The sequence below is a fragment of the Salarias fasciatus genome, chromosome 6 (genome assembly GCF_902148845.1).
Source record: "Salarias fasciatus chromosome 6, fSalaFa1.1, whole genome shotgun sequence".
NCBI lineage: Eukaryota > Metazoa > Chordata > Actinopteri > Blenniiformes > Blenniidae > Salarias > Salarias fasciatus.
In genome coordinates this window covers 2,345,331-2,357,785 of record NC_043750.1, presented here as the reverse complement: position 1 = coordinate 2,357,785, position 12,455 = coordinate 2,345,331, and the positions used below count along the sequence as shown (strand labels likewise).

Genomic DNA, 12,455 nt, shown 5'->3' with positions numbered 1-12,455 from the left:
CCCTAACCCTAACCCACACCACAACAAAGCCTAACCCTAAAGAAATGTTTTTGCACTTTTACTTTTTTCAGTAACAACAACATGGTCAAGAAAACACTGTTTCTCCTACTTAGGACCGGAAAAAGGTCCCCACAAGGCACGTCGTTCCACGTTTTGCTATCCTTGTGGGGACATTTGGCCCCAACAAGGATAGAAATACAAGAACACACACACACACACACACACACACACACACACTGAAAAAAGAATCAAAAATCGAGGGAGAAAAGATGAAAAATGAACAGGAACATGAGACTGATGAATCAGCTAAAGGAAAAACTAAAAAGGTGGGCCTTAAACTTAATTTTAAACACTGTTCTCTCTCTCTCACCTGCTCCCAGGAAGACATGATCACTGCTTCTGATCAATCTGAGGATGCAATGGACTCTATGCACAACTTCACCACTTCCTGAACTCCAGGAGGCTCCTTGTTTCCTGTCTTTTATGACAGGATGAGCTGATTAATCCAGGTGTCAATGACCTCTGTAACAACAACAGTAATGGTCAGACACGCCTGCAGTAATCAGCTCACCCTATCATGAATGGCAGGAAGCAAAGGAGCCTCCTGAAGTTCAGGAAGTGGTTGAGTTGTGCATAGAGTCCATTTGATAGGAGAACTGAACATTCAGCTGCTCTAGAACCCTCGCCTGTTCCACAACCTTCAGCTGCTCCAAAACCGTTGGCTGTTCCATAATCCTTTGTTGCTCCAGAACCTTCAGCTGCTTCATAACTCTCAGCTGCATCAGAATTAGAGATAGACTGTTATGTTCTTTTTTTGGGGGGGGTTGATACGGATTCCAATTATCGGTACCTGATAACAGCCGATATTTATTTGCAATGAAATTAAAAATAATGGTGGCAAAAGTCTGAATAGTGCAAATCCTTTCAGACGTCTGTAACTACTTCCTGTTTGTTTTGTAGGCGAATTTCTGAGTTTTTTGAGTTTTTCATTATCGCTCATTTTCTGAGTGAGGGGAATATATATCTGTTAGTATTGAAATGATTAGCGTTTGTCTTTTTTATTTTGTATTTTGAGTGATTTAGTCACTGAATTGTTGCTTAGTTTAGTTTGATCCAACAAGTTCTATAAATATTGTGCTAACTGTTAGCATGTGAATGGGCTTTCCCATTGAAGTTAGCATTAAGCTAGCAAGACTTTTTTCATAATACATGTTGTGATTTACTGTGTTTTACAGCATCAGGTCCGTGTGGAAAGCAAAATTTAGCTTTAACATGAATATAGTCAGGAGACAAATCTCTTCCCTCCAGAGCTTATTTAAAAGAATACTCCGAAGATTTTGAACCCACGCCCTATCTCTATCGTTTACAAAGTGAGATAAGCCCATAAATACCTTTTTTGTGTCCGTTAGTCCAGTGCCTGGCTAATAGCTGTTAGCATCGTAGTTAGCTTAGCTCAACTACGGCAGGTGAAGAGGAAACAGAGGCAGACTGAGAAAGTGGACAAAATACTCCTTCCAGTGGTCCAGGGGACGGCGAAGTAAATCCCAATGGTTATAAAACTTTTTAAAAGACATATTTTCTTTTCAATCCCTTAAAATAGCGTTTTGATACACACAAAACTGAACAAGCATAGTGCGCTGCGGAAGGATATACCAGGCGCACAACGGCTGAGTCTATGCTTCTACTGCTGTGCTCCAGCATATCCTTCTGCGGAGCACTGTGCACGCGCAGGCCTGTGTGGATCAAAACATAATTTTTAACGGATTGAAAAAAAAAAAAAGTATTTTAAAATGCTTTATAACCACTCGGATTTACTTCGCGTGCTAATACGCCATCCCATGAACCACTGGAAGGAGTATTTTGTCCACTTTCTCAGTCTGGCTCTGTTTCCTCTTCACCTGCTGTAGTTGAGCTAAGCTAACTACGATGCTAACAGCTGTTAGCCAGGCACTGGACTAACGGACACAAAAAGGTATTTATGAGCTTATCTCACTCTGTAAATGATCGGGATAGGGCGTGGGTCCAAAATCTTCGGAGTATTCCTTTAACTGATAAAGTTCCATCTCTCCTTTCCCCTATGCCCATACATCTGTGGCTCTACAGGCACTGTGCTGATTGGCTATTAGCCCTGTCAGCTTTGAGTGTAATCAATCAGATGGTGCCGGGGTGCAGGACAATGCTGGAGTTTGAGGAGCAACTCTAGAACCCTCAGCTGATCCAGAACCCTCAGCATTTCCATAACCTTCAGTTTCCCCAGAACCCTAAGCTGCTCCAGAACCCTCAGTAGCTCCATAACCCTAAAGTATTCCATAACTTTCAGTTGCTCCATAACCCTTAGCTGTTCGAGAACCTTCAGCTGCTCCAGAACCCCCAGCTGTTTCAAAAATTTCAGCTGCTCCAGAACCCTCAGCTGATCCAGGATCCTTAGCTGCTCTCCAGAACCCTCAGGTACTCCAAAACTTCTACTTGCTCTCCGAGATCTTCAGCTGTTCCATAACCCCTTAGCTATTCTCCAGAATCTTCAGCTGCTCCATAACCCTCAGGTGTTCCATAACTTTCAGTTTGCCCAGAAGCCTCAGCTGTTCCAGAACCCTCAGCTATTCCATAACCTTCAGCTGCTCCAGAACCTTAAACTGCTCGAGAACCCTTTGCTGCTCCCCAGAACCTGCAGCTGTTCCATAACCTTCAGCTGCTCCAGAGCCCTCATCTGTTCCATAAACTTCAGCTTCTCCAGAACCCTCAACTGCTCGAGAATCCTCAACTGCTCCAGAAGCCTTAGCCACTCCACAGAACCTTCAGCTGTTCCATAACCCACAGCTGCTCCAAAACCGTCATCTGTTCCATTACTTTGAGCTGCTCCAGAACCCTCAGCTGATCCAGGATCCTTAGCTGTTCTCCAAAATATTTAGCTGTTCCAGAACCATTAGCTGTTCTCTAGAATCTTCAGCTGTTCCAGAACCCTTAGCTGTTCTCTAGAATCTTCAGCTGTTCCAGAACCTTCAGCTGTTCTATAACATTCAGATGCTTCAGAACCCTAAGCCGTTCCATAACCTTCGGCTGCTCCAGAACCTTAAACTGCTCGAGAACCCTTTGCTGCTCCCCAGAACCTGCAGCTGTTCCATAACCTTCAGCTGCTCCAGAGCCCTCATCTGTTCCATAAACTTCAGCTTCTCCAGAACCCTCAACTGCTCGAGAATCCTCAACTGCTCCAGAAGCCTTAGCCACTCCACAGAACCTTCAGCTGTTCCATAACCCACAGCTGCTCCAAAACCGTCATCTGTTCCATTACTTTGAGCTGCTCCAGAACCCTCAGCTGATCCAGGATCCTTAGCTGTTCTCCAAAATATTTAGCTGTTCCAGAACCATTAGCTGTTCTCTAGAATCTTCAGCTGTTCCAGAACCCTTAGCTGTTCTCTAGAATCTTCAGCTGTTCCAGAACCTTCAGCTGTTCTATAACATTCAGATGCTTCAGAACCCTAAGCCGTTCCATAACCTTCGGCTGCTCCAGAACCTTAAACTGCTCGAGAACCCTCAGCTGCTCCAGAATCTTCAGCTGTTCCACAACCTCCGATGCACACTGGATGCAGTCCGGCTGTGGAATGGACACCGCAGCGAATCCGTAGTCATTAAATTCAATGCTGTGGTGCACACCGGTCGCGGTCCGGCTCCGGTCCGGCTGCGGTCCGGCTGCGGTCCGGCTCCGGTCCGGCTGCGGTCCGGCTCCGGTCCGGCTCCGGTCCGGCTGCGGTCTGGCTCCGGTCCGGCTCCGGTTCGGCTCCGGTCCGGCTGCGGTCTGGCTCCGGTCCGGCTCCGGTCTGGCTGCGGAGCCCTTGCAGAGCTCTGGTATCTTTCCGCTAGCATCCTATTTCTCCGCATGCCGCAGCCCTGCCGCGTCACTCCAGACAGAAGCAGGTTGGTGCTGGAAGGAAACGCGATACGTGTTCCAAAATAAGTGACTTCAAAATAAAACCTGTGTCGTTTTTTTGTCTTAATATTTTATACTTTACTTTTTCTGGTAGAATACAGAACAAACAGTGATGTAGTCATTATACACATTAGAAGAATGAATTGTTTCTTCTTCTACTGCAGGAAAGTCAGACAACTCCAAAAAGCTGTTTGACTGGACCAGCTCTGGGTTGTCAAATTGAGTGGGTTTCTGCCGTACCAAGCTTCTTTTTTAAACACGTCGAACAAGTTGATGAAATGATTGTGTTTATGACGTGTTGTTTATTATACAAATATGGTTTTAACATGCATTTTCACCGGGATGGCGATTTGGGCTGCTTTCTATTGAGTTAAATGAGTTTCATACTGTTTTCGGGGGACAGCGACAGATCTGGCAACCTCCTCCAGAGGACTACATAGACACCGCAGGCGGTGTGAATCACAGTGCTGCGGTGATTCCGGACCAGAGATGGACCGCAGCCGGACTGCAGCGGGACCGCATCCAGTGTGCATGAGGGATAACCCTCAGCTGTTCCATAACCCTCAGCTGTTCCATAACCCTCAGCTGTTCCATAACCCTCAGCTGTTCCATAACCCTCAGCTGTTCCATAACCCTCAGCTGCTCAGGTGTTGAAGAGGACCCGATAGCAGGATCAGGATCATATTTTGTTGGTTTTGAGACCATTGCACTGGCTTTCTATGTTTTACAGGATCAAACTTAAATGGTTTTTAAATGTCTTCATGGTCTTGCACCTTTTTGTTTGATGAGGCTGCTCTCCAGAATTATGTACCATGTTTTTGGAGCATACTGTGGAAAACCTGAATGCTGCAGCTTTTTAACACATTTAACTATCATTTTCAACCTGTTGTAGGATTTCGGAATTGTATTTATTTACTAATCTTTTGCATGTGTACTCAATGGTAGGAGGTGGGTGGATGGGTGGGTTTGTATCACAGTATATTGACTTTATTCATGTCTCTCTCCCTCTCCTACTCCCTCACCCTCTCCCTCCCCCGCTCCTTCTTCTTCTTCCTGTTCTTTTTGAGTCAGGACTTTGCCTATCACGGCCTTGCCGCATTCTTCTACCTCAGCGCTTCAGTAGCTTTGGCCAAAGTGACCCTGGAAATGAGTGAAGGCACCAATTTTCAAAACTACCAGCTGGACATTTCTGCAGTGGTGAGTCAGGCTCTTTCATTTTGAATATGGAGCAATGGAAAAATTTATTCAGACCTGACAGTTTGTTTTCTTTTTGATGTATCTTTTAGGAAACTGATCCGGAATCATTACCAATATTCTGAAAAAAACATAAATGTAAAAAAGACAATACTAAAATAACATGCCAATAATGTAACAGAACATTACATAAACGACACACACAGACATTAAAAACAACAACAATAACAGAGACAGAGTGGTCTGTATGATTTCTTAGTGATTTCAGACATTCAAACGTAAATGTGATTTATTGGCTGTAGTTTTTTGGTAACACTTTACTTGAAACACCCCTGTATAACACATTATAAGTACATTATAGCCAGTGTTGGGAATAAGGGCGTTAGAATAAACAGCGTTAGTAATGGCGTTATTTTTTTCAGTAATGAATAATCTAATTAGTTACTTTTCCCATCGTTGCAACGCCGTTACCGTTATTAAGAATATGAAGTGGCGCGTTATGATAATTAGATTGAATGAAGCGCGAGTGTCCGCTTCTGCCGCACATCAGCTGCAGGAGAGAGCAGGGAAGAGGGGGGAGAGGGGAATTGGGGGGGTGATGAAGACGCGATGATGATTGGCTGGTGGGCGGGCATGCCCTGCTCATGTGTTTCACTCGCTGCACGCTCTGACCGGTAAACACAACAATACAGAGACAATGGCATGAAGCTCGATCCCAGGACATAGAAAGGTACCGTTCTGAAACTGGAAGTCTCACTGGAAGACTTTATCCACGTCTGCCATATGCTAGCATGACACTTGTTGCTGCTGCTGCTAACCCGACCCCGAGCCCAAATGCAGCCAGGAGGGAGACGAGCCACTCAGTTAAAACAAGCAACCAGCAGGCGACCAGAGCCGAGCTGAACACACTGACTGCAGGTCCACTGGCACACAGTAGGCTTAATATACAGTTACAGAGATTTGCACTACTTAATGGCCAGAAGTTTACATTTGTGTTTTCCTAACAGGCTGCAATTTAATTCAAATAAATACTAACTGTTCTAAAATACTGTATAAAGTGTTTTTATTCTTCAATCAGTTGATATAAACATCTTTGATGTTATAGATGTTATAGAATGTAGTAATGCGTAGAACATGAAAAATAACGTCAGTTACTTTGCTGAGTAACTAATTACTTTTTCAAAGAGGTAACTGAGTTACTAACTCAGTTACTTTTTGGGAGAAGTAATTTGTAATTCTAACTAATTAATTTTTAAAGTAACTTGCCCAACACAGATTATAGCACTGTATAACTATAGTGATAAACACTTAGCAATGATCACAATGCTTTTTAGCATCAGGACCTAACCCTATGCTGTATAGTAGGTTATAAAGCATTGTGATCGTTTATGAGAGTTTATAACTACTTATAATGTGTAACACAGGGGTCTTCAAGTAAAGTATTGCCATGTTTTTATCTATACTTTACCCCTCCACATTTGTTAACAATTGAGCTTATTAATGCGTTGGGTTTTTTTCTTTTGACTCCTGAGTGGAGCAGTAGAAATATGTTATTAGTAACAGTCTGTGACAAATACAAGCTACTTTTTTAATTCAGCAAATAGCTTAAATTATTCTTTTTTTCCATAGTTTGGATAGATTAGACCAGAATAAAAACACATTTAGCTTTGATTAGACAAACTTTCATTGTACTTCTGCTCTATCCACTCTGATGGCCCATAGTCCTCGGAAAGTTTTTTTTCTTCCTATATTTATGTGATGTTTGATAATGGAGATGAATTAAAACATTGGGATTATTGCAGGAGTGGCGGATATGCCGATGAATTAATCAGATCAGGGTGTGGGTCTGAATGGAGGAAGTACAGTTCATCCAGGAGCGATATCGTTATTGAGGATTAACCAGTGTAATAAATATTTGCAATTGTTGCAATATTGATACATGATTTAGGTATCTGTTTTACTACAGGAGTAGCAGTAAGATCTGGGTTCTATTTTCAGGTATGGAGGGTGTGCCACACATCAACATGCTGGCGAAATGTGTATAACTTCATGTGCATCCTTTTTTATTATTTTTCATTTGTGTGAGTGTGTGTGAATGGGTGTGAATGCGGGGAGTGTGGGAGGGAAAGGGAAATTGTTATTTGTTATTTTTGTTAAAGGTGCCTTAAGGAGTTTGCACGTTTTATGCGAAACAGCACCCCCTGCAGGCCTTGGGCGTAATGCAGCTTAGTGAAAAACTCGTCCCTGTGGCTCGCGTGCACGGAAGAGGGGAACTCCGTCTTCGCTCGTTTAGAAGCGCTCAAGTAAGATTTAAGTTTCTTCTACCTGGTGGAGTCTGTGCTGGAGCTGTGGCAGTGCTAGAAGCCAGTATTTTCTTAATTTCTGGAAGCTCCTGCTCAGTTGTTGCTCACTAAGCATCTGGCGGAGTAATGGCGGACAAAGCGAAACTGAACAAGCCGGAGCGTGCATTACGTCATTCCTTTTAAATTCTCCCCCCAAAAAATGCTGGTGCCGGACCGGCACTGTGACTTTCAAGTGACAATTTAGCGCTGTTAGAGGTTCTGGTAATGAATATGTCAGGGCACATTGTACACATCATTAAAAATGTGTAACATATTTATGGTGGAAAATAAGTATTTTTAAGGTTGTAAAACTCCTTAATGCACCTTTAAGCTAGTGTAAAAATACTGTATGTGAGGAGCATGCTGTATTTTCTTGTGGTGATGACTCCAGGAAGATTAGCTGTACTTGTTACAATCCAAAAACAAAGGTTCTTTTCCAAAGACCAGATTGGTATTTAGTTATTTACCTGACAGTTTCGGCAGCTGTCAGCTGTCTTCTTCAGAGAGTCACGTGATGTTGTTGTGACGTATCTTGTCAGCTGATTTGTACAGGTTTTGGCGCTATTCTCCCACTAGTGGAAGCGGGAGAACAGCGCCATCTGCAGTCCGACTTCTTGAGTACAGCATCCCAGGTGTGTGAAAGCAGAAAGGCCCCCTCATCCCGGTTCACTGTCTTGGGGGCACGTTCCCGAATTTCAATAGCCTCTTTTATCCAGTGCCGGTGTTTGTTCTCTTCTGTTCCGATGACTCTCGCTCCGTCCCAATCCATAATGTGATTTTCTCTTTTGCAATGATCTGAAATAGCCGACTTGAGTTGTTCCTGTTCAGCTTTTCTTTTTGTTGGTCGTGTTAGTGCTGTTGTGGTTTCTTTCTCACATTCTATCATGTGTTCCTTTTTTCGTGTGCTGAAAGTCCTCCCTGTCTCTCCACTGTATGTTTTGTTACATAACTTACATGGGATTTCATAGATAATATTGCATTTTTGTTCCGGTTGTATTCTGTCTTTGGGGCGTACAAGTATTTGTCTGAGTTTTCTATGTGGTTTCACTGGAGTATTGATGTTGTGTTTTTTCATTGCTCTTTGTACTTTCTCTGTGACGCCCCTGATGTATGGGAGGGTTACCATCGTGCTGCTCTCCATCCGCTCTCTGTTGTTTTCTTTTGGCTTGGGTCTCTTTTTCTTCTCCTGAATCTGCCTTCTTCCTTTTTGTATTGCCCAGTTGGGGTATCCGCATTGTTTGAGCGCTTGAATGATATGTTGTTCTTCTTTTTTCCTGTCCTCCTCGTCTGTGATTATATTGGTTCGGTCAAAAAGTGTTCTTATTACAAGACTGACAACTGCCGAAACCGTCAGGTAAATAACTAAATACCAATCTGGTCTTTGGAAAACAACCTTTGTTTTTGGATTATAACTTGGAAGACCAATGAACCTTTTTGGACTATGTACTTGTTACAGCTAATGGAGATCGTAAAAAATACAAATACAAAATCACTCACTTTCTGGACCACTGAGTTTAGGAGCTCTGGCTTTTCTGTGTCACTGTACTTACTTAGTGCTCCAGCGAGGGTCGGGGTATCCCGTCCCGGTGCGTTGAGCCGACCAGATGAACCAGATTTTTCCAGTGCTGGAAGTCTTGTGCCAGCTGCTCTGCATCCTCCACAGCAACTCTGTGTTGTTGGAGGTCGCCCACAACGACGTTGAGCCATCGGGTCGGGGGTTTCCCTCATGGCCGTCTCCAGTCTGAGGCGTTTGGGTCAAACTGGCCAGCAGGTACAGCGTTGTGTGACCAGTGAAGACGCTCGGGGCTGGCCTGTGCGGCTCTCAGCACTTCATTGGAAACTCGCTGGGGCCACCTGACGTTCTCCATGTTTCTCAGAGCCCTGCTATCAAAGCCATCAATTCTGGCGGCCAGACTGTGGTTCAGGGGCCACGTTTCTGAGCCATAAAGCAGGATGGAGAGTACGGCTAAGCTGTAGATCCGGAGCTTGGTCTTGGTGAGATGGTCTGGTGCCATCAGAGTGGTTTCCAGAGGGACTGCAGAGCAGATGCTGCCAGGGCTCATCTGCCATCAATCTCTGGTTTGAGGTCCCTGCTGTCTGTCACCATGGACCCCACGTACACAAAGTTCTTGACAGGCTCCACGATGTGGCTCCCGGTTTTCATGGGAGGTGGATCTTGTCCATTACCGACATGCATGAACTTGGTTTTAGTCCAGCTCACCTGGAGGCTGAGCTGTGCTCCTCCTCACAGTAAAGCCCAGAGCGTCTCTCAGCTGACTGTAGGCTGTGCTGAGCAGGATGGTATCATCAGCGTATTCCAGGTCCTTCAGGTGGTCTCTGCTGAAGGACACTCCAGGTACATGCTCGCAGACCTTGGACATCAGATGGTCGATGATGCAGTTAAAAAGATCAGGAGCCACACAGCCCTGGCGAATGCCACTGGAGATGGTAAACCAGTTGGAGTCAGTACTGTTCATATGGACACAGCTCTCTGCATTGCTGTAGAGCAGCTTAAACAGAGCCATGATCTTCGGTGGGGCTACGAGGGGTTGGAGGATGTTCCACAGTGAGGAGTGGCAGACGTGTCAGAGGTGGCCTTCAGATCAATGAATCCGATATACAGATGGCAGTCGTTACGGAATTCACGGGTCTTCTCTAGTCATACACTGTCATATAGTGAATATATTTCACAGACATATATTCATGTCTGCAGCACTGACAGCTGAGAGGGAATTTTTAACACCTTGGTAAGGCTGAGCTGTTCAGCCAATAAGGGAGCTCTATTCCGAGGGTGTGGCCAGGTCGGCTCTGAGCTGATCGGCTCCTCTTGGAGCTCACCACACACAACAGTCTTTACGATCGTAAATGTTAAACATGTTCATTATCTATGATCTCCCCTTCCGACGCCTCTCAAGCGGGCCCGACTGGGAAAAAAAAAAAAAAAAAAAAAACTGTGAATACACCGCACACCACAGGAAGGTCAGACCCGAACTCATTTGTATACTCCCGACAATAGGACCTTTGTCGCCTTCGATCGGGAGAAGAAGATTGGGGCAAAATTCAGCCCGATCATCCTGTAGTATGTACTGACCCTTACTGATGTGCACTAAGGTTAACTTTAAATGATGCCTCTGGTCTTTTTGTCTTTTCAGGTTTTCTCTTACATTGCAACTCTCCTCTACTTCGTTCACACTATCCTGTCTGCCATCCGGTGGAAATCCTTCTAGAAGTTCTGTCCCTGGAGCCTCAACATGGAGAACTGTGGTGCTGTGACATGAAGGGAGGGCTGCCCTGATGAATATGAGGCTTCGAGCAGCTGGTGGATCATAAGAGCAGCGTTGTTGGTCTTACGCCAGCCATGGATGAACCGCACATCAAACAGGAACAATGTGAATTCACTGTTCACACAAGTCTTCAACAACTTCTGGGAATCAAATAGACATGTTTTTTTTTTATCACTCACAGCCCCAGACCTTCTCACTCTGTTGGGTTATTCAATTCAATTCAATTCAATTTTATTTGTATAGCACATTTAAAAACAACTACAGTTGACCAAAGTGTTTCACAGAATGACAAAAGTAAAAAAATAAATAAATAAAAATAAAAAGGCTCACATAAATATATTTATTACACACAAATCAGACACCAGGATAGACTCCAGTTTAGCTAGTGTTGAAAGTCTGCGAGAAGAGGTGTGTTTTCAGTCTGGACTTAAACTGACCAACAGACTGGGAGGACCTGACATCCAGGGGGGGCTGTTCCAGAGGGTGGGTGCAGCTACCCAGAAGGCTCTTTCACCTCTGGTTTTAGCCTGGTTTTAGGGACAACCAGCTGGAGCAGGTCAGCTGACCTCAAGTCTCTGGTTGTTGTGTAGGGCTGCAACATATCACTCAGGTATGGGGGCCCAAGGAGTTCAGACACTTAAAAGTGATCAGTAAAACTTGGAATTCCACTCGAAAGCGGATTGGCAGCCAATGTAAAGAGCACAGCACAGGGGTGATGTGCTCCCGCTTCTTTGTTTCCGTCAGAAGACGGGCTGCAGCATTTTGTACGCTTTGCAGGCGCTGCAGGGTGCCCTGGTCCAGCCCAACATACAACGCATTAAACTAATGCTTCTGTTCATTTTTTAAGCCAATCTGCTGAAACTGTGAGAAGACTGACTAACTACTGCCACCCAGAGCACAAAAAGACATAACTGAATCTTAAAGCAATATCTTTAAAAGAATATGAGCACAACTGATGATGTCCATCCCCATGAGGCAGTTCCAAGAACAAAAACAGGAGATTTGTTTCATCTGGTTATGGAAGATGATGGTGATTTTAGGCACATTTGACCTTGGCATCCAGCTAAAATACTCCATATTATTGCGTTGAATTATTTTCAGGATAAAAAATTTAAATGTTGGATGTTGTTTGAAATGATAGACACATGGTAAGTCTTTATTTCCAAACTCCTTCTGATAGACATGTAACAACTCACCTGTCACTTTCAAGATGATATTGCCACTATGCTTTAAGAGGCCATGGGCAGATAGCACCAATCAGCAGGGGTGATTGTCATGCAGACAAAAAATTGAAGGATGGAATAAAATGCAGCATTTATCCTGACAAACCTCCCCCCAACAGAAAACAAGCAACCCGACCCTCGAGTGCTCCTCCTTATAAATTTCAAATGAGTCAACATGGTAAGATTGGAAACAAACACCAAAGGCTTCACAAAGTCCTATCTTTGTAGCCCAATGTTCCCCAAAGTCCGAGGTGCACATCTCAGCAAGTGACCAACTGAGCGGCCGGCGGCAGTTAATTACTCATGCCCGGGACAATCCTCAGCCCTCTGGTCCCCGACTACTCCTCTCCAGCCCGGTGGCTCCATGGTAAACAATTGTATAATCCAGAGGATCCCAAAAAGCACAAAGTTGTATTCCTTTTGGTGCAGATTCCCCCTGGCAAACACTCCATGGCCTCGCTCCTCCGGCAGGTGTGTTCCTCCAGGA

General features: G+C 44.4%; 1 protein-coding gene across 1 annotated transcript in view; it reads left to right on the top strand.

Moving 5' to 3' along the window:
* LOC115390458 (myelin and lymphocyte protein-like) overlaps positions 1-11,328 on the top strand; it is a 30,049-nt gene extending 18,721 nt beyond the window's left edge. The window contains exons 3-4 of the mRNA XM_030094340.1: positions 4,997-5,122; positions 10,614-11,328. Of these exons, the coding sequence (XP_029950200.1) occupies positions 4,997-5,122; positions 10,614-10,688 (201 nt within the window). The 3' untranslated portion in view covers positions 10,689-11,328. The remainder of the gene's footprint in view (positions 1-4,996; positions 5,123-10,613) is intronic.
* Positions 11,329-12,455: the final 1,127 nt, after the last annotated feature.